This window comes from Sturnira hondurensis, unplaced genomic scaffold (genome assembly GCF_014824575.4).
Source record: "Sturnira hondurensis isolate 20B ecotype Veracruz unplaced genomic scaffold, ASM1482457v3 Scaffold0021143, whole genome shotgun sequence".
Taxonomy (NCBI): Eukaryota; Metazoa; Chordata; class Mammalia; order Chiroptera; family Phyllostomidae; genus Sturnira; species Sturnira hondurensis.
Window position 1 is genome coordinate 21,464,145 of NW_028093774.1, and position 27,902 is coordinate 21,492,046.

Here is a 27,902-nt window from a genome sequence, read left to right on the forward strand (position 1 = left end):
AATTCGGGACCCTGTCCTCCTCAAATCTCTCAACTTCCTGTTTGATCCTCTCCAGGCCAATGATGTCCTCATCCTTCGAAGCCATGAGTCCAATGCCCCTGGATCTGCTGGAGGCCAGGCCTTGGAGAAGCCGAGGGAGGGACCAGGGAAGTCACGAAGGGCACTACCTTTTACAGAGAAGAAGAAAAAACCAGAGACATTTAATAAGACCCAGAATCAGGAGAACACTTTCCCTTGCAAAAAATGTGGCAGGTAAGATGTATCTCCGCAGGGACCTAGCAGGGTGGCGGTGGTTGGTGGCCACCCCCCCACCCCCCGGTAGAGGTTGGTTGGGAAGGTGGAGGTGGTCTGAGCTTTCGCCTGGTCTTCTGGGCTCAGAGGGTTTCTAGGGCAGTGATGTCACTGGGCAGCTTTTAGAAGAGGGATGGTGGCACTGAATCTAGAACCCATGCCACCCCCGGTTGGAGGGTGGGGGTACGCCACATGGCACTCTGCAAGAAGGAAGGGTTAGGGGCCCTCTCCGTGCCCCCACCTCCATCCCTGTCCCCACACACACCTGGTCTGGTGGACCCAGTGGGGTGAGGACACACCTCTTACTTGAGCCCCTCTTGCTTGGCTGCAGAGTGTTTTACAAGGTGAAGAGCCGCAGTGCCCATATGAAGAGCCATGCAGAGCAGGAGAAGAAGGCTGCTGCTCTGAGGCAGAGGGAGAAAGAGGCCGCAGCTGCTGCAGCCACGGCCGCTGCCTCCGCCCACCAGCCGGCCCTGCGGGAGGAAAGCACTGGCGAGAGGGGCTGACATGTGCAAGGCTCCTGCAGGAGACCTGGGACTGGCCGCTCTTCCTGGCAGGCGGGTGCTCCCTGCACCAGCCTTGTGGGAGAGCCTGCCAGCACCCTGGAACCTACAGAGGGAGAGAGGAGAGACCACATGGACTTTTTTCCGAAAAAACAAGACAATAAAATAAACAGCTCTTTTATTTATAAAGGCCCCAGGAGCAGTGTTAAGGGCTGCAGGATCCAGTTCTCTGTGCATTCAGTCTGTCGGAAGTTGTCCTGTTTTCCCAGACCTGTGAGCGACCCTGCTGGCTAGGGCTGCCCTCTGGGAGGGGCTCCAGCCGCCCCGCTGCCTCTCCCTGATGCTGCGCAGTCTCTTTCCTTCCTCTTTGTTCTCTCTGCTCCCCTTGGTCACCATGGAGAGCCAAGCACAAGCTCACCCTGTTGCAGCATTATCCCTCCTCTCCTGAGGAGCTCAAAGGCCCTGCCCTAGGCCCTGGGGAAAGGGACTGGGGTGGCCACCTCTGAGAGGGAGCTCAGCCTGCACCCGTGCTGGCCCTGCACAACAATGTCCAGGCCTAAGTGGCTCCAGTGACCCCGTCCTCCGAGAGGCTTCCTTCTCCCTGGGAGGGGAGCCACCAGAATGCCTAGAGGGAGAGATGGAGGACAGGTACCTACCTATCCCTGTACTACTTGTTAGCAGCTTGCTGGGGCTGTAAACTTTCCTCTTGTGTGTGGGGAAAGGCCAGTGTTCCTGTCCAAGCTCCCAGTCTAATGGAGGAAAGGGGACTGCTGAGGTTGGAAGCTGCAGGGCTAGGCGTGGGGGAAGTTCCCATTAGCCCTGGCTCTTCCTGCTTCCCACCCTTTTGCCAAATAACCTCTGGGCCCTGGAGCCTGCTAAGGGAGCCTAGCCTAGGCCCAGCCTGCCCCTCCTTGGCTCAAGTTCTCTGCCAACCTCTGTCCTGCCCTTGGCAGCTGCCACCCCACCCCACCCCACCCCACCTGGTCTAGGGCTGATGTCCACAGCCCAGCTCCCAGCCCTGCGTGCTGGAGATGTCTGGATCCTTCCCTGGGAGGGGGAGGTCTCCTACCCAGATCGGACAGGAGCCTTCATTCCTTGACTTGTGTCATTTGGGAGCTATTTATTTATTCTTAATATTTAATTTTTAACATCCTCTCAGGGACCAGGGGCCTCCTGCTTTCCAGAGGCCCAAGTGCATTTATCCCAAAACAAGGCACCTTCTTGGCATCTGCCCCAGTGCCCCCCACCCCATTCCCAAGATCCTGAGGTCCCTCACCTCATTGCTCTGGAAGCTCTTGCCAATAGGAGTGCTGGTAGTGCTGAAAGAGGGTGGAAGGTGTCACCAAAGCCACACAGAGACTGGCAGGAACAAGGGAGATCAAAGGCTGTTCTTGTTGCTACCTCTTCTCTGGCTGTACTTTCAAATTGCCCGAGGAGATTAGTTGGAAGCCAGAATTCTGGTTCTGTTTCTGGCTTGAAGAAGCCATATTTGGCATGGAATCACTGTAGCGAAAGGGCTAGAAGGTTCTGGAGGCTTCTTCACTTGCCAGTTCCACAGGAGGGCTGAGTTATTTTCTGATCTCGCAACTTCAGTTGTACAAAAGAAGTTCTAAATGACTGCAAGTATACAACAGGTCAACATGTTAGGAAGGAGCCAAAAAAGTATTCCTTCTGCTACTCTTTATGAGATAGCCTAAAGGCATCATGTTGGTAGCTAGGAGTGGGGAGGGAGTTTTGTTTCTAAACTATGCACTATCAGGTATTTTTCAGCATTCATTTATGTATTGATATGGTTCTGTAGGACTCCAGCTATGGGAGCAACAAAATTCTCCCCCCAGACTCCCAGACAGCTACCAGATTTCCAACTTCCCAGTTAATTTTCTCCATAAGCTTCTATAAGCTCAGTGTCCCAAGACTGCAAAAATCTGGTATACCTCCCAGAAACAGGAAGGTAGCAAATGTAGGCTCTCTTCTAAATCACTTGTGTAATATCAGTGCCTTTGCAGCTTTGCCCCAAAGTGCTACTTAGGTTTCCCGAGGTTTTTTTCTATTTAAATTGTATTTAGTTGCAGGCCCCTTTATGGACATGTTGTAGCAGAAACCTCCTTTAGAGCGATTCTCCTTTTCTAAGTTCATGGAGTCCAGACCAGGTGAATGTAGGTGGAGAAAATCAAGATGGTACCTCTATGTATTAATCCCACCAGACATGGTATTTTAGAAGGGTTTGTGCTCCAGGACAAATTTACGTCTAGAATGCAATGTGAAGGTTGAAATGTTTAGAGAGCAGATGCAGTTATGGCATGTGACCTGCCAATTAAGTGGGCACAACCATAGAAGCCAGCATAGGTATATCCTTTATGGTGCTTTCTCCCAGTGAACACATTAGGCTCATCTTTTGGTTTTCTTCGTTTCTTCTACCGAGAGCTCTTAGCTTTAAGAAGTTCAATGACAAACAACTCCAGCTTTGTAATGTCCTCCCCACACCATCTCACATAACGGTCTGCCAGCCTCCATCTGCACTCAGCGAGGGCATGAAACTAACCTAGTGCCTGTATTCCAGACCATTTCTGAGGTCTCTTACCCACCCAAGGAGACAGTGCTTCAGAACTGTCCTCCATGCCTTCAGCAGCCCCCCCTCAAAGCTAAGGTACACACTCGTCCCTTCACTACCCCACCTCCACCCCTGGCACCGAGGTCGTGTGCTGCTTATGTCTAAAGGGATCCCCTGTTTTAACTGCCTCAGTGACCTAACCTCTTTCTTCTCATGTGCCAGATGTTCAGATGAAGGAGGAATACAACACATACTCAAGCCCCAGCTGTTTAAATATGTTTTCACCGGGGCTCACTTTTCTTGGATGGTATTTATTACCAGACGGACAAGCCTAAATCCTTAGGTTTACAGGAAGTATGCCTATTTTTATAAAACAATTGTATGTCCTCCACAAGTTTTGCTGTGTTAATATTTGCCTCTAATAGTTTGCAGCTGTTTCGCCTTTTCCTCATTTGTCTCTCAGTTGAAGGCCTTGGAGGGAACAGCACAGGAACAGCCTTGGCAGTCTGTAATTATTGTACAAATATTTTAATAGCATATAAATAAGTATATTCCCTGTATTTTGAAAAAATGATCAGACACTGCCTTTTGTGTGTTTGCTGCCTGTGGCACCCCTTTTTTAAAAAGACTGTTACATATTGAAATAGTGTACATATATATATATAAATATTACCTCTTTCGCTGTACAGTTGTGATAGACCAGACTGGAGATTTTATTTTTTGTGTGCTTTTTATAAAAAAAAAATTAATACACTAAAGAAAATCTTGCTGATGTGATTGTAATGTACCTATGTAACTTATTTACTTTTGAATGTTCTGTATCTTAAAACCTTTTATTAAATAAGGTCTTAAAAATTCAGAGTTGAACGCTGTGTTCTTTTGGGGAGATTTTCACCATCTGGGATTGATGTAAATAGGCCTTGTTTTGCTCGCAGGAGATTACTCGCCATTTTTGAACCATAAACACTTTTTTACCAGCCCATTGTCAATGATGCCAGGACGGGAGAAATGAACACACTAGCATCTGTCTGCCTGGCTGTAAAGGTTACTGAATATTGCTGTTTTACAAAATTTTAGAAATCTCAATGGACTGCCTCACACAAAAACATGTGAATGGCACACTTCCAACATGCTCGTTTCTTTGGGATGAAATACGGAGGGTGCAGAATGCAGTCGGGTGGCATAGGGAAGCTGCATGGCTGAAGAGGGTGTTTTCAGGTTGAACCAGGGACAGGAGCCGACCTGTCTTCACGGCAGCATTTTTAACAGCATTGTCTTTTTTTAAAATTATATTTTATTAATTATGCTATTATAGTTCTGATTTTTCCCCCTTTGCCCCCCTCCACTTAGCAATTCCTCCACCATTGTTCATGTCCATGGATCATGCATGTAAGTTCTTTAGCTAATCCATGTCCTTCAACAGTATCATCTTAAAACCGCTGCAGAAATAGATTTTAAACACGGTGCTTTGAAAAAAAATCTGGAAAATATGAAAAAAAAGAAATGCGCCATCAGAGACACCAGTAAACCGGAGCCCTTAACTGGCACCATGGCAACTACTCCAACCCGCTGGCCGCAGGAGCGCACGAATCTCGCGTCGTCTGGCCCACCGTTGCCATGACTACACTGGCACGACCCGGCCGCAGGGGGCGGGGCGCGCCACTCTCGGGGCGGGCCTCCCTCTTCTGCCGCAGTAACTCCTCGGCTGGCTGCGGGTCTGGTGGTCTTGCAGCTGCAGTGCGCACCTCCGCCGCCTGCGTCTTCGGTCCTTGGCCTACCTCGCCCGCCCTTATAAGGTCCCCTGCACCCGCGAAGAAGCTGCTCGCGCTGCAGGACGGTCTATTCCCTGGAGGGACCACTCAGCCTTCGTCTGCTAAGCAGCCGCTCCTCTGTCACCCGAAAGCCCAGCTGCGTCCGCGGACGCCTGATCACTGCAGGAGTAGGGACTGCCCGGCGCCCCAGCCGCGGAGAGGAGGCGGCCACACCCCACGACCACACTCGGCGGTCTCTCCGGCTCGGCGGCTCCAAGCTTCTGCGCCACAAGGCAACAGTGCTTGTAGGTGAAGACCCCCAGCCACGGACCCCGACCTGAGACCCGAGATGGCCGTGGCCGCATGACTGACTGACAGAGCATCCCCGAGGCTTCGCTCTGAGAACGCGCCGCGAAAGGGCGACTTCGGGACTCTGGTGTCGTTTGTTAATTGTGGTTGCGTGCGGCTTGCCTCCGTCGGGTATATTTAGGGACAGTGTCTGCTGTTGTCCTAAGTCCTAGAGCTCTGGGAGCCAAGGTCTAACGCGCGTGTTTGTGCAATTGGGCCCTTGATAGTTGGGGAAATGGCGCTGACACTGTTGGAAGACTGGTGCAGGGGAATGGATGTAAACTCCCAGAGAGCCCTGCTGGTCTGGGGGATCCCAGTGAACTGTGATGAGGCTGAAATCGAAGAAACCCTCCAGGCTGCGATGCCCCAGGTGCCTTATCGAGTGCTTGGGAGAATGTTTTGGAGGAAAGAGAATGCGAAAGCAGCCCTGTTAGAGCTCACTGGCGCTGTGGATTACGCAACCATCCCCAGGGAGTTGCCGGGTAAAGGAGGGGTCTGGAAAGTGGTCTTTAAACCTCTGACTTCCGATGCTGAATTTTTAGAAAGGTTGCATCTCTTCCTAGCGAGAGAGGGGTGGACCGTGCAAGATGTGGCCCGTGTCCTTGGGTTTCAGAACCCCGCTCCGGCCCCAGGCCCAGATATACCAGCAGAGATGCTGAACTATATTTTGGATAATGTCATTCAGCCTCTAGTTGAATCCATATGGTACAAGAAGCTGACGCTGTTCTCGGGGAGGGACATCCCGGGGCCGGGGGAGGAGACCTTTGACCCCTGGCTGGAGCACACTAATGAGGTCATGGAGGAGTGGCAGGTGTCTGATGTAGAAAAGAGGCGGCGGTTGATGGAGAGTCTCAGAGGCCCTGCAGCTGACGTCATCCGCATCCTCAAGTCTAACAACCCTGCAATATCTACCGCGGAATGCCTGAAGGCGCTCGAGCAGGTGTTTGGCAGCATTGAGAGTTCTAGGGATGCGCAGGTCAGATTTCTGAACACTTACCAGAACCCTGGGGAAAAGTTGTCGGCTTATGTCATTCGTCTGGAACCTCTGCTGCAGAAGGTGGTGGAGAAGGGGGCCATTGATAAAGATAACGTGAACCAAGCCCGCCTGGAGCAGGTCATAGCAGGAGCCAACCACAGCGGGGCCATCCGAAGGCAGCTATGGCTGAACGGAGCTGCGGAACGGCCGGCTCCTAACCTCTTTCAGTTGCTGGTGCAGATCCGCGAGGAGGAGGCCAAGGAAGAGGAGGAGGAAGCTGAGGCCACCCTCCTGCAGTTAGGCTTGGAGGGGCACTTCTGAGTCCTGGGAAATGGAGATTTAGCGCAGACCTAGCTAACAGCTTCTTTCATTGCACCTGTGCTGTCTTGTTGGCGTGTCTCTTAGTCCTGTTTTCTTGGGAGCAGTCAGGCATGTGTATTGTAACCGTAAAATCGTGTAAGCAGCCACCCTAAACTGGTGTGAGTCCTGCTGGCCAAAATGCCAGGTAAAGGCTTGTACACAGGTGGTAAGTGCAAGCGGTCATGGCATCATCAGTTGTGAAAAACGTGAACTTGTGACACTTCTCATTGAGGTACTTAAGTGTGAAATTCCATGTTCAGACCTTTAGTTAAGAGCCTGGCTAACACAAGTGTTCAGTAAAAGTATGAACTTATTGCTAATAACGTGAATAGTTTTTTGTGTTTACTGTAAATTGTCCCTGTCTTATGTTAATGGAAAGATATGTGAACTAGCTATTCTTGGTGATTCAACTTCACAGTGCTAATTTCTTACTTTTCAACTGTACACATCTGGATGAGTTTAACTGGAAAGTATTGTGAGACTACAAAATGGGGCGTCAGAAAAATTCTACTATTACAGAGCTGTGTAAATTAGAAATTTTCACTGTACCAGATACAGATATAAATTGCATGGGGAGGTTAATATGAACCAGTTAAGTATCCATTCCCCCATTTCAAATCTATGTCATTGAATAGTGGTTCTCTTTATTCATGCTGTTCTAAGTGTTCTAAATTTGAAGTTGTCAAATACATGTATATCAAATACATGAATATTTTAAAATCTCATTTTTCTGACGTGTATAAAAATGTTCAGAGTAATTAAGATCTGTATCTTTTATCAGACTTCACCATATCACACAAAAAAACTTCAATTTAGAAAGCTTAAAGATTTAGCTTAAGCTTTATATCATACTCTTAAGTTTAAATTGTAGTACTTTTAATATTCATTTTGTGTATGTTTTCTGCAAGGCAAATGTTAAGAGATTAAATAAGTATAAGTAAATATAACTCACTGTAAAATGCTAGGAAACCCTGCAGTGGGGTCTAGGAGGTTACCCAGCAATCCCCTTTTAAGTTCCTTCCAGCTAAAATACTATTTTGCTGCAGGAATAACTATGTAAAAGTAATGTTTTGATTTTACAGCATCTATTTTATATCAAGAGGATGTAAAAAAATAGAAAGAAATATGGCTTAAAAACATGTTTATTTGGCTGCAGAGGTTCAGTGACTGACGATACCCATCTTTGGAGGTTGAAGTAAATCCAGAAGTGATTAAATGAACATTGTGTTCAGTGAGGGTTTTCCCCTAGTAACAGGGCTTTAAAATTATAGCCAACCTACTGTGACAATCATCAGGTAAGAAATGTAGTTACAAAGGCTAATAGTGGTATTAGGTTCTAACAGCTTTTCTTTTTTTAAAATTTAATTCTTGTTCAAGTACAGTTTTCCGTCTTACATCCCCAGCCCTGCCCCGCCCCGTGCTCCCCACCTCCCTCCCATTTCCACCCCCCACCCTTAGTTATTGTCCATGTGTCCTTTATACTTGTGCCTGTGTCTAACAGCTTTTCTACACATTCGTCTCACTTCCCATATGACATCTGTTCTTCCCTTACACTCTCAACACATCTCTACAGATTTGACCCCCACAAACGTCCTCATTTCCTCTCTTCCCGCTCGTTGCTTCCCCATTTATTCCCACCCCACATGCCCCCTACATATACACACACACACACACATACACACACACACAAGAGCTGTGGAATATGTTATCCAAAGACTGATTTCCAAGGACTAATTTCTTTGGAATTATACGAAGTTCACATACTTGTTCTAATTAGCTAAAACTGATGGTTATGTAACCCCAAAAAAGGTGCAGAGTGGGTTGTTTTTTTTTAGAAAATAACACCATTTATTACTATTTTAAAACAAGTCTCACAAAATAACATTCAGAAACTCAACTTTTCTAAATAATTTAACACATTAAGTTTAGTCATAAAGTCATGCTACAAAATTCCTGCATATAAAAGATTATTACCAAAGTTTTAATAGGTGTTAATAGATGTTAAATGTTCTTCAGAATGGAGTTGGTTCTCGAAGCCAAAGATTCTGGAATGACACTCAAGATGAGGACTGACACCACTGACACCACGGGAGCCAGAGCCGGCAGTACGCGTGTCCCTCCCAGCTCCCGACCCCCAGGCTTTCGGTGGGATTGATCTCTCTAGGCAGTAGCTCCTCCGAGGCAGGTACCCTGCTGACCACAGAAGCAAGTAACTTCCCACCCTCCTAGCATTCACCGCAACTTCATTTAGCCAACATCTAAATTAATGTTTAAAATCTAGATGTGGGGGAGATAACAAAGTTTCTGAGTAGGAGAGTTCTACTTGACACATCTCCCCAAGGAAGGCTGTCGAAGCGGTAGACGGGGAAGGCGACACCAAGTAGGGAAATAAGGAAATCCCGACTGATTACGCCGACAGACAACTGTTGCTCCGTGGGCTTAAGATTAGCAGCACAGGTTTGAATCTCTGATATCCACATGCGGGTGAGACATTTACCCATCTGCCTTTTGGAAGTGCTGTCAACCAACATCCAGTTCATAATTTTAAAGTGCAAATCTGTTGAAAAATAATTTACTCTCCCCCACTCCCTTACTAAATTTGCTAGATCATAATTTGGTTGGCTGGTTCCTCTCTAATCTCAATGCGGGAAGTTAACTAGAATCCAGTTATGACTTCTCCAAGTGTCGAGTGAAAATTTACCCTAGGTCAGAAAAAAGTAAGACTCAATCTGGTTTTTCCTTTTAGTTTTCTTCCTTTGCAGTCACTAGTTTATAAAAAGGCAAGAATAGAGATATAGATGTGAGATTTCTAAAGTTCAGTGATTTTTTAAAATACCCTTAATTTTTTTTATTGCACCTATTTTGTGGTTTTCAAAAAAAATAAATAAAACCACCTCGTGCTGGAGTGAAGATGAAGAAATATGGTCAAGTTAGCTGTGTCTGAGTACCAGGTCTGCTACACTAAAGATCGTTTTGTACTTAATTTACAGATACATTAAGCAGCCCAAATAAAGAAAATGTATGCCAAAGGAATTAAATTCTGGTAAGAGTCACTTTCAGTTTAGCAGTTTGCTTTCTCCCTTTGCCACAACTTACAATATACAGTCTTTGTGACGAAGGGACTTCAGTAAGAGAGATGCTAAGTACTTGTGATCGATGCTTGGCACTTCCCCCCAATTTTTTTAAGTTAATGATTCAATCCAACCTTCCTAGTGCTACCCTTTCCCCATTTACTCCTGAGAAAAACCCAGGTGGAAGATTCTAGGTCACAAAGATAACTACCTCAACTCTACTTACACATCACCAATTCTGAAAATAAGTCAACAGTTAAGATTCATTTCTTAACTCTTCCTTATCCTACTTGAAACGGGCACCAGAAGAAACATCTATTCAAGTCAAAATTTATCTTTCCAAACTGGAACCACATTTAAGGGACACCACCTCTATTGTGAACTGGATCCAGTAACCAGACGTTCTGATCACATCCAAAACTGGTGTCTACACCCGCTAACTTTCATACACGATTACCAAATTTTATACAATATTTCTTGTATTTAATGACTGCTACAGTCTGTGAAGTCCTGTGCATTACTGGACAATGAATGAACACTTAAAAAATGACAATTTTCTAAAATAAAAGTGTTAAATTTTAGAGACAAACCAAAATCTATCATACACTTGGATTCTGATGATAGTAAGAGAGAGGTAGGTTAATAATCATTGTTCTAAGATAAGCAAAATGCTAAGAAATAAAAGTTGAAATCCTGCTGGAAAAAAAAATAAGTTGAACCTTCCAGCCCTGAGTTTCTAGTGTGATGTGAGAATTATTAAAATGAGCATTACAAAAGAGGGAAACACCAGACCATTTCCTCTCATACATGATTATTAAATACATCACCTCTCATACAACTAGGGTGGCCCTGGCTACAGAGTAAAAATAGATGTACTGTGGACAAAAGGATTGTGGGTATAAAGTCCTGGTTCTTAACTGGGGTGAATTTGTTCCAATCCCTCTGCCCCGGGTGGCACATGGCAACGTATGAAGACATTTTTGGTTATCACAACTGGCAAGAAGCCTCTACTTGACCTCTAACAAGTAGAAGTCAGAGATGCTGCTAAACATCCTATAACACACAGGACAGCCCCCCACAACCTTATCGAACCCAAATGTTGATACTGCAACAGTGACTGATTTAAAGGAACAAATTCCTGTGAACACAGAACACAAAACCTTTCAAACCCGACCAGGTAATGCAGCCATAAGCCCAGACTTAGGGAACATAGAAAAGTTAAATTAGTTGATAGACTAAAATCAAGTTTCCTGTGGAAATATTATAATACTGAAGTGATAACAGAGCTCTACCATCATTACAAGGATAAAATTGAAATGAATGACCCACTAAAAAGGCATAACGCTTTAAACCAGGAGCACAGAGAGAATCCACACAAGTAGGCTAAAGCTCTAAGATGCATAAATCAAAGGCATTTATATCAGATAAATTTGCAGCAGTACAGGATGAGCTAAGGAATGATCTGAGAGAATATTCTGAACTTCTTAATATACCCCATCTTCCATGTTCTAATGGCATGGATTCTGGGTTTCATTCCATCCACAGGATGCATAGAAGTCATTCAAATATTTGTTGAGAACTGAATATGAGTTTGGTTGTGAAATGGACACAGAAAAGCACCTTACATTTCTTTCATAACATTTCTTTCATAACTACCAGTGATGAGAAGACATTAAGAAACAAGGAGAAGACTTCCGCCAAGATGGAGGCATAGGTGGAAACACTGTGCCTTCTCCCACAACCAAGTTTGACTACAACAAAGGTTTGGAGAACAAAGACACAGCCAAAGAACAGAAAATTGAATTATACGGAAGTCCGACAACCACTAACCGTTCAACCGGGACAGTAAGAGGGGCAGAGCCAGCAGCGGAGCAGGGTCGGGCAGGACAGATCTCCTGACCTAGGCGCGCAGGCAGCCCGGACCCAGTCAGGGTGCGGGGCAGACTGACCACGGTCCCACATTCGCGCACACTGAGACGGACCACGCAGGCCCCGGAGGGCGAGGGCTGATGGCGGTGGCACACTCGAGTGCAGTGGGACGAAATGCACAGGCCCCAGTGACGGTGGCAGCTGCCGCACCTGTGGGGGCCGCGGCGGGAGGCGGTAGACGGGACGCCATTGCTCCTCTCTGGCCCCGCCCCCACATACAGCGTCACAACCCGGTGACTGAGTTGCCCTGCTCTGGTGAACACCTAGGGCTCCGATCCTGCTACGTAACAGGCACGAACAGCCCAAAAGATGGCGCGAGAAGAACTCAAAGCCCCAGAGCCGATAACTCTAAGTGACCAAGAAATAGCCAGCCTCTCAGAAGCACAATTCAAGACACTATTTATCAGGATGCTCACAGAACTGGTAGATTATAGTCACAAATTAGAGGAACATATGAAGGCTAAACTAATTGAAATGAAGGGAGACGCACAGGAAACCAATAGGGATGGAAAGGAAACTGGGACTCAAATCAATGGAATGGACCAGAAGGAAGAACGAAACATCCAACCAGAAAGGAATGAAGAAATGAGAATTCAAAAAAATGAGGAGAGGCTTAGGAACTTCCAGGACATCTTTAAACGTTCCAACATCCGGATTATAGGGGTACCAGAAGGGGAAAAGAAACAGCCACGAGTGGAAAACTTATTTGAACAAATAATAAAGGAGAACTTCCCCAGTCTGGCAAAGGAAATAGACTTCCAGGAAATCCAGGAAGCTCAGAGAGTCCCAAAGAAGTTGGACCCAAGAAGGAACACACCAAGGCACATCATAATTACATTAGCCAAGACTAAAATGAAGGAGAGAATCCTAGAAGCAGCAAGAGATAAGGGGACAGTCACCTACAAAGGAGTACCCATCAGACTGTCAGCGGATTTCTCAAAAGAGACCTTACAGGCAAGAAGGGGCTGGAAAGAAGTATTCCAAGTCATGAAATCCAAAGACCTACAGCCAAGATTGCTTTATCCAGCAAAACTTTCATTTAGAATGGAAGGACAGATAAAGTGCTTCTCAGATAAGGTCAAGTTCAAGGAGTTCATCATCACCAAGCCCTTATTATATGAAATGCTAAAGGGACTTATATAAGAAAAAGAAGATGAAAAATATGAACAGTGAAAGGACAGCAAACACACAGTTATTAACAACCACACCTAAAACAAAAGCAAACCAAGAGGACAGCTAGATCGGGAGTGGAACCATAGAAATGAAGAACACATGGAGGGTTAGCAACAGGGGAGTGGGAGGAGGAGAAGGGGGGAGAAGGTACAGCAAATAGCATAGACAGTAGGTAGAAAATAGACAGGGGGGAGAGCAAGAATAGTAGGGGAAATACAGAATCTAAAGAACTTGAGACACGTGGTTATAAACTAAGGGGGGAGAATGGTGGGGGAAGGAGTGTGTGGGTGGAGGGGAATGAAGGGGGGGAATAGAACAACTGTAATGGTATAATCAATAAAATATATTTAAAATTTTTTTAAAAAGACAAGGAGAAAGAGAAAATTAGTTTCCATATTGCAGAATTTTTAAAAAACCTAAACACTGTAAGTCATTTTACAAAAAATTCAGTTTGAAGTCAGTCACCATTCCCTGTTATTTTTCACGTCCAGAGTAACTTTTAGGAAATGTACCCATATACAGCAATATGGCTTCACGCTTGCCTACTAGATTAAATTCATACAAGAAAACCATCTTCCCTCTTAGCTTCTGTGCCTTAAAATCACCGAGGGGCAGGCTCGCTGCCTCTGGTTCACGAAAGAAGTTCCCAGAGGCTTTGAATGGATAAGCCAATCAGAGGAAAGATTACTTCCTGTCACATTGTGAGGAGGAGCTAACAGGTAGCTAAAAAAGTGTTGGGTTAATTTTTCCTTTTCAGAATTGATTGTCGAAGCGGTGGTCCCTTTTGATCAGTGTGACTATGAAAAATCATCTAATTCCTATTTAAATGATAGCTGAAAACTTCTGAAACCCAGGACTACTTATGTACTCACTTTTTAAAAATGAATCCTCCCTCTTTGACTGATTTTACACAAGTAAATGAAAACATGAAGATCAAGTCCCCGGCTGAGGGTCTGCAGGCACAGTTTGGCAGAGGGCCTCTGACTTCCTGGCTACAGTCTATCAGTGATTGGGCCATGGACTCTGTGGCCTTCATCTGGTTACTGACCACTGTATCTTGCATTTTCCATAAAGAATTTTTTCCTTACATGATAAATTCTAAGGTCTGCATCCAACTTTTGCTCTGCAATTTTGAGTTTAATCAGCTACAATGCCTCACTGAGGATGCAGTCCTCAAAAATACTGCCATTTGCCTGGGATCCCATAATGAAACATCTCTTTTCCCTCTATAACCACTTACACAATTCATTTTAAGAGCTGTTTAACTTAGACATTCTCTAAAAATATATTTCAAAATACTAAATTTAATTTGTTGAAAGGTACCAAATTGAGGCTTTAACTTCTATACTCTTATAACAGTCACTTTTCTCAATACAACAGTTAACCAACCAAAGTTATTAGGGCAAATTTTGAGACATGTGAATGGCCAAGTCTTAGACGAGGAATTCAACTATAATTACTGCTTATATATACTTCCTAATATAACATCCAAAAAGCTATAAACCCCAAAGTGTGCCTCAGATCAGGTCCACACGAGTGACACGACCACAGTGTTGGTCAAAAGAATGATGGTGACAGTCACGTGAACCACGGACCTGCACTGCAGAGTGACTGACCGCTGTGCCCAGTGATGCGAGTGGCCACTATATCCGCACAACCTAAATTCCAGTTGACAATGTACACGTTTTTTTGAAAAGCAAGTAAGTAAACATAACATGGGCTATAAGGCCTCCGAGATAGGAATTTTTCTTTTTTTCGCTGCAGTTTTTTCACTGACTTGGAGTCTTGCTTCCACGGCTGCTGCCGAGTGTCTGCGAGGAGCTCTTCCGGTCACTGTGCTGCCTTCTGAACCGAAGGCACGACACATTTGTGCTTCTGAATCATAAGGAGATGGACCTTCAGGAAGGGCGGTCTACAGGGTCAAAAGTTAAGTATATATATTTAAATGCCTGACCTAAAAATAATTGAACAAAGAGCCCATTTGTTTCTTTGTTGTTAAAAATGATTGGTTGCTCTACAAAGATTTCAGCAGATGGAGACGGAATAAAAACTGAAAATTTGTACATTTAAAAAAGAGGACTACAATGTATAAAGTTAGTGTTACCATTTGGGGGGAGAAACAGTATATAGGTTAAGAAAAAAAATAGGAATTAGAGATTTGTTTTATCTTAAGAACATTCGCTCCACGGAGAATCTTTAAAATAGACAATTATACAACATTTAAATAAGTTAACACAAAGCAGAAAATGTGGTGTTAGTTTTCTTCTTCCTCATCCTGTTTAATTACTGGGGTACCTAGAACGAAAAAGAAATTATTTCTGGTCACTCTCAACAGATTGTTAAAATTCTAAGTAAAAATATTTTCTCATAACCTCAGAAGCTTGGGGATGCTGTGAAGTACCATAATAAAAATAATTTCATAAAATAATCTATTTCATTTCAAATTATCCAAAAAGCCCCTCGGAATTCTCAAACAGATTAATATAAGTACTAATGAGTATTTGGTTCCCCAAATGCAGAGTTGCAAATAAAAATGCCTAAAGGTGCCAGGCAAAAAAAATAAAGCCCTATATATACAAAAACTTTGTATGTTAAATACAAAGAAATACTCCTCATTTTCATAATAAAACATGCAATACGAGTATTGGCAGATAGCTGAATTTCTGTATTCCCACAACTGCTAAACACTGATAATAAACAGGTGGGTGGCGGGGAGAAGAACCAAAGCACATAAAACAAAACACATCTGCAAGCTCTCACCGGGCCAAGGGCCACCCATCTCTGAGCTCCAGCATGTAGGGCCTGCGCACAGTCTTACCTGTGCGCTCTTCAATCCAGCCACGCTGACCAACTCACGGTCTCCCGAGCTCATCTGGGAGACACTCTGACCCAAGACCCTTGCTTAACAAAGGTCCTCCATTTTGAAGTGCCCTCCCCAACTATCCTACAATCTAAACCCTACCCTTAATTAATAACTAACTCCAATGCTTCTCTCCCTGTGATCCTCCGTAAATGAACATTTCTGTTCTTTACAGCAGTGAGCAGAGTTTTACCTCCCTACAGTCCTTACAGCATCTGTTGGTGAGGGAAGGAGTGAATGTTTTATTAAAGTATAACAAACGAACAAAGTATAGCCAACAAAGTACAACAACATACATATAAAGTACACAAAAAGTATACCAAGTACACAAAAATTGTACAGATTGGCAAATGTACAGAGAGAACACACCTGATAACCAGAATCCAGATTAGGAAGAGAACATAATCAGAGCCCCAAAACCTCCTCAGCCCCCCTTCCAGTCAGTATTCCCCCACAAAAAGTATATTCCATCCTGATGTCTAACACCATAGGTCATTTCGTATGTTTTTGAAATCGATATTATTGGAATGATACAGCAAGCATTTTGTGTCTTGTTTCTTTTGCTCAACATTATTTTTGTATGACTCATCTATACTGAGTGAAGGTGTAGTTCATTCATTCTCATTGTCATTTAATATTCCATTGCATGAATGTCATTATTTATTTATCTACTCTCTTGGTGATGGGCATTTGGATTATTTCCAGTTTACAGCTATTGAAAGAGTGCTGTTATGAACATTCTCATACATGTCTTTTGTAAACAAACGTACCCTTTTCTTTGGGGTACACAGCTAACAGAAAAACTGCTGGGTGCTAAGGGACATGTATGTAGGTAGGGCTTTTGTAGATAATGTCAGTTTTCCAAAACGGTTATAACAGCAACCTTACCAGCTGGCAGGGTATGAGAGAGCCAGCCGCTACACACCCCACTAACATTTGGCACTGTCTTTTTGCATCTTAACTTCTTAAGATCCCGCAGTTTTGCTTATAAGCAACAGAAGAGTAGCAAAAAGAGGCAAGTTAGCAACCGTGGCCACCTCTGTTCTGGTCTATCCCACTGGTTTAGTACAGGCCAAGGTGGTTCTTTCAGGGGCTGTTCAGATTAGTCTGAGGGCAACAGTTGATTCAAAAGTCTACGTGGTTTAGTCTAGTCAGGGTCTACACGAGAGGCTCTGTTACATTCTTAAGGGAAGGGGCTCACCTCCTGTGTACAACCCTGAAGGAAGTAAAGACCAATGGTCTCAGGTGGTTTCCAGAGTCCAACCAAAGGTGAATATGAAAAGGCTGAATCCAAGACTCTACTGTCTCTACCCTCTTTTTTTAATTTTATTTTTAAATTGTGAAATATCCATTTGCAAAAACACAATATAAATAATTTGAAGAGTAACAAAAACCAATGATTGTATACTACCGTCCAGTTTAGGAGGAACTGGAACACTACCAGTAGAGCCTAGAAACCTGGTTGTCTCTTCCCGATTATTCCTGCACCTCCCACAAGAGGCACTATACCGTCTTTGTCACGTCGCCCTTACGTGTGTATCCACAGAGGGTTAAAAAAGAGAACGTTCTGCATGACCCAGTTTATATAAAACTCTAAAGAATACATACTAATCTATAGGGACAGAAAGCAGATCAGTGATTACCTTGAGAGGGATGGTGCTGATGAGCCGAGGGAGAGATTACAAAGAAGCACAAGGAAACTTTTAGGGGTAATGCATATGTTCATTAACTTCCCCCCAGCTTTACTGAGATATGATTGACATACTACACTGTATGAGTTTAAGGTGTAAACATGATGATTTGATATACATATGTTTTATAAAATAATTACCACAATAACATTAGTTAATGCATCCATCACCTCATGTAGTTATCTTAATTTTTTTAGTTCTTTCTTTTTTCTTTTAAGCTTGATTCCTCCACCCTCCCACTGTGTAACTAAAATTTATCTTTTAGTGTATGTGTGAGAACTTTTAAGATCTACCCTCTTAGCAACTTTCAAGTAGGTATACACTGTAGTATTGTTAACTGTAGTCACCGTCACATGTATCTTCATTATCTTAATTGTGGTGATGGTTTCAGTGGTATATACGTATGTCAAAACATATCAAATTATACTTTAAATATGTGTAGTTAGCTGTATGTCAATTATATATCAATCAGGCTGTTAAAAGTTTTTGATGTAGGAGAAGAGCTATTTAAGAGCCTTTTATTATTATTTTTTTTAAGATTTTATTTATTTATCCTTAGAGAGAAAGGGAAGGAGAGAAGGAGAGAAATATCAATGTNAAACATGATGATTTGATATACATATGTTTTATAAAATAATTACCACAATAACATTAGTTAATGCATCCATCACCTCATGTAGTTATCTTAATTTTTTTAGTTCTTTCTTTTTTCTTTTAAGCTTGATTCCTCCACCCTCCCACTGTGTAACTAAAATTTATCTTTTAGTGTATGTGTGAGAACTTTTAAGATCTACCCTCTTAGCAACTTTCAAGTAGGTATACACTGTAGTATTGTTAACTGTAGTCACCGTCACATGTATCTTCATTATCTTAATTGTGGTGATGGTTTCAGTGGTATATACATATGTCAAAACATATCAAATTATACTTTAAATATGTGTAGTTAGCTGTATGTCAATTATATATCAATCAGGCTGTTAAAAGTGTTTGATGTAGGAGAAGAGCTATTTAAGAGCCTTTTGTTTTATTTTATTTTTTTAAAGATTTTATTTATTTATCTTTAGAGAGAAAGGGAAGGAGAGAAGGAGAGAAATATCAATGTATGGTTGCCTCTCGTGAGTCCCCTGCTGGGAACTGGCTTGCAACCCAGGCATGTGCCCTGACTGGGAATCGAACCGCGATCGTGTGATTTACAGGCCTGCACTCAATCCATTGAGCTACACCAGCCAGGGCTATTTAAGAGCCTTTAGCCTTGGCCAGCTAGCTCAGTTGGTTAGAGCACCATCCCTATATGCCACAGTTGTGGGTCCAATCCCTGGTCAGGGCACATACAAGAATCAACCAATGAATGCAGAAATAAGTGAAACAACGAACCTCTCTCTCTCAAATCAATCAGTCAATAGTTTTTTTAACTTTTTTAAGAAATATTTTATTGATTATGCTATTACAGTTGTCCCATTCCCCCCCCTTGTTCCCCTCCACCCTGCACACCCCCTCCCACCCACATTCCCCCTCCTTTAGTTCATATCCATGGGTCATACACATAAGTTCTTTGGCTTCTACATTTCCTATACTATTCTTAACCTCCCCCTATTTTCTACCTACTGTCTATGCTACTTATTCTCTGTACCTTTTACCCCTCTCTACTCCTCCCACTCCCCTGTTGCTAACCCTCCATGTGATCTCCATTTCTGTGGTTTTGTTCCTATTCTAGTTGTTTACTTAGTTTGTTTTTGTTTTAGGTGTGGTGGTTAATAATTGTGAGTTTTCCGTCATTTTACTATACATGTTTTTTATCTTCTTTTCCTTAGATAAGTCCTTTAACATTTCATAAAATAAGGGCTTGGTGATGATGAACTCCTTGACCTTATCTGAGAAATGCTTTATCTGTCCTTTCATTCTAAATGAAAGCTTTGCTGGATAGAGCAATCTTGGATGTAGGTCCTTGCCTTTCATGACTTCAAATACTTCTTTCCAGCCCCTTCTTGCCTGTCAGGTCTCTTTTGAGAAACCAGCTGACAGTCTGATGGGAACTCCTTTGTAAGTGACTGTCCCCTTATCTCTTGCTGCTTCTAGGATTCTCTCCTTCATTTTAATCTTGGCTAATGTAATTATGATGTGCCTTGGTGTGTTCTTCCTTGAGTCCAACTTCTTTGGGACTCTCTGAACTTCCTGGATTTCCTGGAAGTCTATTTCCTTTGCCAGATTGGGGAAGTTCTCCTTTATTATTTGTTCAAATAACGTTTCCACTTGCTGTTCTTCCTCTTCCCCTTCTGGTACCCCTATAATTTGGATGTTGGAACGTTTCAAGATGTCCTGAAGGTTCCTAAGCCTCCCCTCAGTTTTTTTGAATTCTTGTTTCTTCATTCTTTTCTGGTTGGATGTTTCTTTCTTCCTTTTGGTCCACTCCACTGTTTTAGCCCCAGTTTTGTTTCCATCACTATTGGTTCTCTGTGCATTTTCCTTTGTTTCACGTAGTGTAGCCTTCATTTTTTCATCCAATTTGTGACCAAAATCAGCCAGTTCTGTAAGCATCCTGATCACCAGTGTTTTGAACTGTGCATGTGATAAGTTGGCTATCTCTTGGTCACTTAAAAGTATTGGCTCTGGGGCTTTGATTTGTTCTTCTGTTTGAGCCATAATGTTTTGGTCTGTTCATGCCTGTTATGTATGAGGGGCGGGGCCTTAGGGGCAACCCAGTTGCTGGGTTGTGGCCCTGTATGTGGGGGCGGGATCAGAAAGGGAACAATGGTGCTTGTTCCTCTCTCTCTTGGACTTCAGTCCCTCCTGCCACTTCCCACAAGCAAATTGGGCCTTTCTGCTGCTGGTTCCCAGGTAGGTGGGCTTGTGTACATTTAGGAGCCTGTGGGTCTCTCCAATGAACTGTCCTGTGAGGCTGGGAGTCTCTCCTGGCACCTTTCCAATCGATGCTTTTAGGCTTTATTTCCCGTCGCTGGGGCCCTGGGTTTTGCGGTCTGTCTTGCTGCCTGTTTTTGCCTAGTTTATCTGCGCGCAATTGTGTGACTGCAGTCATCCCCGTGCCGCCTACACTCTCAGGTGCAGCCACCACCTTTTCCTGCCAAGACCCCTCTCTGCCAGCTGGCCGCCGACTCTGCCCCTCTTACCAGTCTGGTTGAATGGTTGTTGGACTTCTGTACAGTTCCATTTCCTGTCTGTTCTGGTTGTGTTTTTGTTTCTAAATCTTTGTTGTCCTTAATTTTGGTTGTGCAAGGAGGCACAGTATTTCCACCTACACCTCCATCTTGGCCGAAGTTGCTGTTGTCCTTCTTTTGGTTGTGCAAGGAGACAGAGTGTGTCTATCTATGCCTCCATCTTGGCCAGAAGTCCTCAATAATTTTTTTTAAAGAGCCCTTTATGTCAATAATCCTCTACTGGATGACAGATAAACACATCTCTTTTTTTCCCTTTTTTAATCCTTATCCAAGGACATGGTTATTGGTTTTAGAGAGAAGGGAAGGGAGGAAGAAAGACAGGGACAGAAACATCGATTCACTGCCTTTCATAGGCCCCCCAACCAGGAACCAAACCTGCAACCCAGGCATGTACCCTGACCAGGAATTGAACCTGTGACCTTCTGGTTTGCAGGATGATGCCCTTCCAACTGACCTACAAGGGCAAGGGCCAGATGAGCACATCTCTTCCAGGGAGGCATATAAGAGTCATTTGTAAAACGTTTTCAAACTATATAGTTCTCCTTCACTCTCTCCTCAGGGATTCTGAAATATCCTCCGCAAGAATGCAGCACAACTTAAGAGCAACCGCCATAGTGCGCTGCGGTGGATAAAAGGGTTGAGTAAGGGAGAGATGAAGAGAGAAAGAATGGGAAGGATATATCAGCAGGGAAGCAGGGGTGACGAGGAGGGGATCAAAGGGCTCGGGAGTAAGGGCATCTCAACCGTGGTCAGCTAGGTCCTTTGGTTTTGGATTGGGAATATCGGTATGAGGATGGCGATGAAGACAATAAGGAAAATATGCATTTGGTACACGATGATGATGAAGCTGGAAATACTGTGCCTCCTCGCACAACCAAAATTAAGGACAACAAAGATTTAGAAACAAAAACACAACCGGAACAGACAGGAAATGGAACTGTACAGAAGTCCAACAACCATTCAACCAGACTGGTAAGAGGGGCAGAGTCGGCGGCCAGCTGGCAGAGAGGGGTCTCGGCAGGAAAAGGTGTGCTTGTTCCTGTACATATCCCCCTATTCCGTCAGGTAGGCTAGTCAGCTCTGAGCCTCATCACTTCAGGGGCAATGTGGAAGGCGGAAACAGACTGTCGGACTTACGGGCTTCTTTGCCTTGAAAAGCCTAAGATAACTGAGAACAAGATTTGTGAAAAGATGCAGAATAATGTAGAAAACAAAGAGAGGAATAGTGATTCTTCTTAGACTAGAAGGGTATTTTCCTGGGCTTGCAGAAAAAAGGGAAGTGTGTGGGTTCTAGAACAGTTGGAATCCTGGCCTGGTTTCCTGGTAGCACCACTGGGAACAGGTAAGACCCAGAGAGATCAGTAAATATTATCATTTCCAGTTTTTAGATTATAAAAGAAAAGGTTTGGTGAAATGAATTAACTACCACAGGGACAAAAAAGATATTAAGTGGTAGAACAGGGACTTGCGCTCAGTCAGTCCAAGATATATACTAACAGAGACACCTATCCTAAACACTAAGAAACTAAAATGAGTGTGTGTGTGCAGGGTGGGCACTAGAGAACACTACAATTTTGATTCAAGTGTGAAAAAGCAACTACTTAGCATTTATGTCTAATTATTCTGCAATAATAATTCTGCATTATTCATTATTCTAAATAATGCCTGTGACTTGAGAACAAGCCCAACTTTCCTATAAGCTTTTGGTCTAGGAATGATCTTATACCAGTCTAAATATCCTTAAAGTTTTTCTTCTCACTTGGGCCCAGACCTGGACCACACAATTTCCTGTTTAGAGATTAGAGACAACCTATCATTTTCTTCAGTTTTGTTCCTTTTCACAATTTCATGTCACGAATTCAACTCTCACACCTAGAAAACATTTCCAGGCTGGCCCCCGCGTCACTCACCATCCAGCTTTTTCAGTTTGGGCACTCTCTTGGTGGCCTCCTCAATCCAGTTCCCCTCAGCAGAGTGTTTTTCTTCCAAGGGATTGCCTACAAACACCAGGTCCTCCAGGCATGGCAGTTCCGCCAGCTTCACAAATTCAGCTACAGGTATAAAGAATACATTTCACATTAAGACAGCAGGTTTTTGTCCTGACTGCTGTGGCTCAGTTGGTCGGGCATTGTCCTGCAGAGCAAAAGGTGGCAGGTTTGATTCCTGGTCAAGGTACATGCCTGAGTTGCAGGTTCCGTCCCCGGTCAGGGCATATATAAGTGGCAACTGGTCAGTGTTTCTCGCCCTTTCCCCTCTCAATTTGTTTAAGTTTTTGAAGGAAGTAAGAGAAGTTAAACCACATGGAGTGATTCTCTGAAGATGTGACAGAAAGGAAGGGAAAAGAAGACGTTCCTCTTCCACCTTTATCTACCTTTATCCTTAGATAGGATGAGAGGAGGAAATGGGATTTACAATCAAAAAGAACAACAGACTGTCCCCTGGTGACAGGTCTTCCCGGTGGTCTGTACTGTATCTGCATGGGCTAAGCTAAACTGTCTCCACCCATTCCCTCCCCCATCTTTGAATTCTTAAAGTAACTCATTGGAGCCTCTCCTGCAGAATTTATCACACATTTTCACAATTTTTATCTTATAAACTAACCTTCCCCACTAAGCTGTGAATTCCTTGAGGGCAGGCATAGTGTCCTACTATGTATCTAAGGGTCTGGTATATAGTTATAGGCACATAATAAGGCTTTACTAAATGCGGAGTGAATAATGTACAGTGAAAAAGCAAAGCAATATAAATGTCAAATAAGTCTTCAAGTAAATGTCAAATAAATTCTTCCAATTTAAGAATTATTAAATTTAACCTGACTTTTTCCAGCCTTTGGACAATTAATTTAATCTTTTCATAATTAATAGGACCAGGATCTATTCAATTAACATCATTCTACATAAATGCTTAAATGTAAATTCCAAGCATTTAGCTGAAATCTAGGAACTCTTACAGGTATGAGCACTTCCCTCTGTGCTTAGAAATAAATGTCTTTATTTTGCATCTTGTGCCCTGCTGGGCTATTTTCCATAAGTAGCAGGTAGAGGTTAGCAAAGAGCCATTCTCAGCTTACCCCAGTCTTTCACCAGGTTATTGGACATGTAGAGAATCTTCAATTTCTTCATTACATGGATGCCTTTCAACTTCTCGATGAAATTGTAGGAGATCCACAGTTCTTCTAATGTGTCCCCTACTGCTTCCTGAAAAAGAAAGCAACTTGATATACATGCTTACCTTTAAGCTTTTTTCCTTCCTTATAAACATAAAGACAATGGTCTTCAGAGAGAACTGAGAGCCTCCTGTCCCCTGGCAAGAGAGCTGAAGGCTGTGTGGGAGGTTTTGTCATTAAGAAAGCCAAGTAGCCTGGCTGGTGTAGCTCAGTGGATTGAGCGCGGACCTGCGAACCAGACGATCGCGGTTCGATTCCCAGTCAGGGCACATGCCTGGGTTGCAGGCCAGGTCCCTGCAGGCCAACTCCCAGCAGGGGAGGCATGAAAGGCAACCATACATTGATGTTTCTCCCCCTCTCTCCTTCCCTTCCCCTCTAAAGATAAATAAATAAAATATTAAAAAAAAAAAAAAGAAAGCCAAGTAGAACATTCCCTTCCTTTCTTCAGACTGATCTGAACTAAGAATAGGTATTGAAATCACCCAAAGGGGAAACAATAGCACTATTTTATCACTTCTATTGAACAGTACAGTTTTCAAATTCCTTCCCTGTATATTTCATTATTTTATCCTTATAACAATTAAGATAGGCAAAGCAGGTTATTTGAGTTCTACTATAAGAACTTCTGAACTTTTTCTAAGATCACAATGCTACTAAATAGTAGAGCTGAGTCTAAATATTTATTAAGGAAACTTTTAAACATAAAAAAGTTGAAAGAGTTTTAAAGTAAATTCTCATATATCTACTACCCAGATTCTACCATTAACAGTTTACTATCCCTTTCATGCCAAATATTTGTCTGTCTTCTATCCAGCCAGCTATCCATTAATTCATCTTCTTTTTTAATGTATAAAATTCAGTTTAACCCCTGGGTGGTGTGGTTCAGTGGATTGAGTGCCGGCCTGCAAACCAAAGGGTTACTGGTTCAATTCCCAGTCAGGGCACATGCCTGGGTTGCAGGCCAGGTCCCCTGTTGGGGGTACATGAGCGGCAACCACACAATGATATTTCCCTCTCTCCCTCCTTTCCCTTCTCTCTAAAAATAAATAAATAAAATATTTTTTTAATTTCAGTTTAAAACCCAAAGTCTTTCCATTACAGTAAAAATATTACACCATCCTGACTCTTAAATGATATATATAATGAATAGTGGTCCAAAGACTTCCTTCTTTTATAGACATAAAACAAAATGTAGTGATTTAAAAAAAATTAAAATATACACTATTGTAGGATCAATTAAATGTTCAATCCTCTCCTAACCAGAAAGAATTTACCTTCAACCACACGGTAATGTCTAGAATGTGGAGCCCACACCTAGTCCTCATAAGCAATTGTCCCTTCAAAAACTACAGAGAGAATAAATGTACCCTGGATAAAGATCCTTAATGCATGCATTTCCCATACTGGTTTCCATACTGGTGGACCCAAGGCGAGAAACTAAGAAGTGGCCTGAGTTAGTCTTGTGTGTCATGCCAACTCCCACAGTTCATCTCAGTTTCAACTTTCTAAGTAGAAGAAATAAGTTTTGGAGTAAAAGAATCTTTTAAATCTGTCCACCCTGGCACACATAGAACTTTGCCATGTAACCAAACCCCCTCAGCTAGTGTTCTGATATCTTCTCCACCAAAATGACCTAGGGGAATAAGGTTGCATATAATGTAAACTTTTTTACATACATTTTCATTGCACTGCATTCACATCCACGTGTCCAATTTAGAAAGTGTGAGGTAGCAGGAAAAATACTGATTAAATACTGATAAGAAAATTTAAGTTCAGTCTGGGTTCTGCCACTTACTTAGTGTTGATTTTACATGCGCAGAAGAGGACTCTTGGCCAACTTTCATATACACAATTTGAGCAATTCCCCGAGTAGCCAATTTGCTGAATTTACTCTTTTATTGATTTACAAAAAATTGTTTAATTAGTTACAAATTATAGTAATTTTTTATTTTTTATTTTAAAGTATGTTTTATTGATTATGCTATTATAGTTGTTCCATTTTTTTCTCCTCTTTATCCCCCTCCACCCTGCACCTCCCTACCCTCCAGCATTCCCCACTCCCCTTAGTTCATGTCCATGGGCTGTACACATAAATTCTTTGGCTTCTCTATTTCCTACACTATTCTTAATCTCCCCCTGTCTATTTCATGCCTACCAATTATGCTCCTTATTCCCTGTACTCCTCCCAAATTCTCTCCCTTTCCCTCTCCACAGATACCCCTCCATGTGATCTCCATTTCTGTGATTCTGCTCCTGTTGTTTTGCTTAGTTTCTGTTGTTGTATTTTAGGTTCAGTTGTTGAAAGTTGTGAGTTTGTTGTCATTTTACTGTTTATAGTTTTTGATCTTCTTCTATTTCTTAGATAAGTCCCTTTAATATTTCATAGGATAAGGACTTGGTAATGATGGAATCCTTTAACTTGATCTTATCTGAGAAGCACTTTTATCTGCCCTTCCAAAGCTTTCCTAAATGAAAGCTTTGCTGGATAGAGCAATCTTGGATGTAGGTCTTTGGATTTCATGACTTCAAATACTTCTTTCCAGCCCCTTCTTGCCTGCAAGGTTACTTTGGGGAAATCAGCTGATAGTCTTATGGGCACTCCTTTGTAGATAATGCTCTCCTTTCTTCTCGATGCTTTTAATCTTGGGTAAGTTAATTATGATGTGGCATGTTGTGTTCCTCCTTGGGTCCAACTTCTTTGGGACTCTCTGGGCTTCCTGGAAGTCTATTTCCTTCGCCAGATTGGAGAAGTTTTCCTTCATTATTTGTTCAAATAAGTTTTCAATTTGTTGCTCTTCCTCTTCTTCTTCTGGCACCCCTATGATTTGGATGTTGGAATGTTCACAGATGTCCTGGAGGTTCCTAAGCCTCTCCTCGTTTTTGTTTTGTTTTTTTTCAAAGTCTAGGAATTTATTTATTTTTATTTTTTATTTAATAACTTTATTTATTTATTAGATTTTATTTTTTATCTTTAGAAGGGAAGGGAAAGAGAGAGGGAGAGAAATATCAATGTATGGCTGCTTCTCATCTGTCTCCTGCTGGGAACTGGCCCCTGCTGGGGACTGACTTGCAACCCAGGCACATGCCCTGACTGGGAATTGAACTGAGATCCTTTGGTTCTCAGGCCCGTGCTCAATCCACTGAGCTACACCAGCCAGGGCCTCTCCTCATTTTTTTGAATTCTTGTTTCTTCATTCTGTCCTGGTTGGATGTTTACTTCTTCCTTTTGTTCCAAATCTTTGATTTGAGTTCCAGTTTCCTTCCCTTTACTCTTGGTTCCCTGTATATTTTCCTTTATTTCACTTTGTATAGCCTTCATTTCTTCCTTCATTTTGTGACCATACTCAGTCAATTCTGTGAGCATCCTGATCACCAGTATTTTGAACTCTGCACCAGATAGTTTGTATATCTCCTTGTCAATCAGCTTTTTCTGGAGCTTTGATCTGTTCTTTCATTTGGGTCATATTTCTTTGTCTTGGTGCACCTGTTATGTTGTAAGGGGCAGAACCTTAGGTGTTCACCAGAGTGATACAACTCTCTTTGCTGTGTTGTGGCGCTGTCTGTGGGTGAGGGGTCACAGAGGGTACAATGCCACTCGCTCCACTCTAGCCCCACTTTCCAATGAACTCTCCTGTGAGACTCGGGAGTTTCTCCCACCTTCGCAGCCCCCATAATATTTTATAGCTAGAGGTTTTGAGTCGTTAGTTTCCCAGTCAGCTAGCCCTGGCTCACCCACATGGTCTGTTGCCTTGCAGGGGTCTTCTCTGCTCCTGCTGCCAGTCTCCACCCCGCCCACCAGTCTGGATGAATTTTCTTAAACCCCTTGGTTGTTGGAGTTTCATGCAGTTTGATTTTCTGGCAGCTCTGATTGTTTATTCTTTTTAAATTTGTTGTTATCCTTCTTTTGGTTGTGTGAGGAAGTGAAGTATTTCTACCTATGCCTCCATCTTGACTGGAACTCCTTCACAAAGTATAGTAATTTGTTTTAGATAGGATAGAACTTCTTTTAGATAGGATAACTTTGAAGATGTCAGTAATGCTTCATTAGCTCACTGAAGT

General features: G+C 42.9%; 3 protein-coding genes across 6 annotated transcripts in view; 2 read left to right on the forward strand and 1 right to left on the reverse strand.

Moving 5' to 3' along the window:
* MIDEAS (mitotic deacetylase associated SANT domain protein) overlaps window positions 1-2,702 on the forward strand; it is a 39,305-nt gene extending 36,603 nt beyond the window's left edge. For all 4 annotated transcript variants that reach the window (XM_037031086.1, XM_037031083.1, XM_037031084.1 and 1 more), the window contains 2 exons: window positions 56-252; window positions 623-2,702. In XM_037031086.1, coding sequence (XP_036886981.1) covers window positions 56-252; window positions 623-797 — 372 coding nt within the window. In that variant the 3' untranslated portion in view covers window positions 798-2,702. The remainder of the gene's footprint in view (window positions 1-55; window positions 253-622) is intronic.
* A 2,289-nt stretch (window positions 2,703-4,991) lies between these two features.
* On the forward strand, window positions 4,992-7,505 carry PNMA1 (PNMA family member 1). Its single transcript, XM_037031526.1, has 2 exons — window positions 4,992-5,544; window positions 5,655-7,505. The coding sequence occupies exon 2, from the start codon at window positions 5,680-5,682 to the stop codon at window positions 6,739-6,741; it is 1,062 nt and encodes a 353-aa protein (XP_036887421.1). The 5' UTR covers window positions 4,992-5,544; window positions 5,655-5,679; the 3' UTR covers window positions 6,742-7,505.
* Window positions 7,506-14,654: 7,149 nt separating this feature from the next.
* The window catches only part of DNAL1 (dynein axonemal light chain 1), a 36,150-nt gene continuing 22,902 nt past the window's right edge, over window positions 14,655-27,902 (reverse strand). The window contains exons 6-8 of the mRNA XM_037031294.1: window positions 23,748-23,874; window positions 22,588-22,728; window positions 14,655-15,248 (exon numbers count right to left, since the gene is read on the reverse strand). Coding sequence (XP_036887189.1) covers window positions 15,208-15,248; window positions 22,588-22,728; window positions 23,748-23,874 — 309 coding nt within the window. The 3' untranslated portion in view covers window positions 14,655-15,207. The remainder of the gene's footprint in view (window positions 15,249-22,587; window positions 22,729-23,747; window positions 23,875-27,902) is intronic.

Bases quoted from the DNA above. Each gene is read 5' to 3' on its own strand.
- PNMA1 (XM_037031526.1), top strand. From the start codon at position 5,680: ATGGCGCTGACACTGTTGGAAGACTGGTGCAGGGGAATGGATGTAAAC.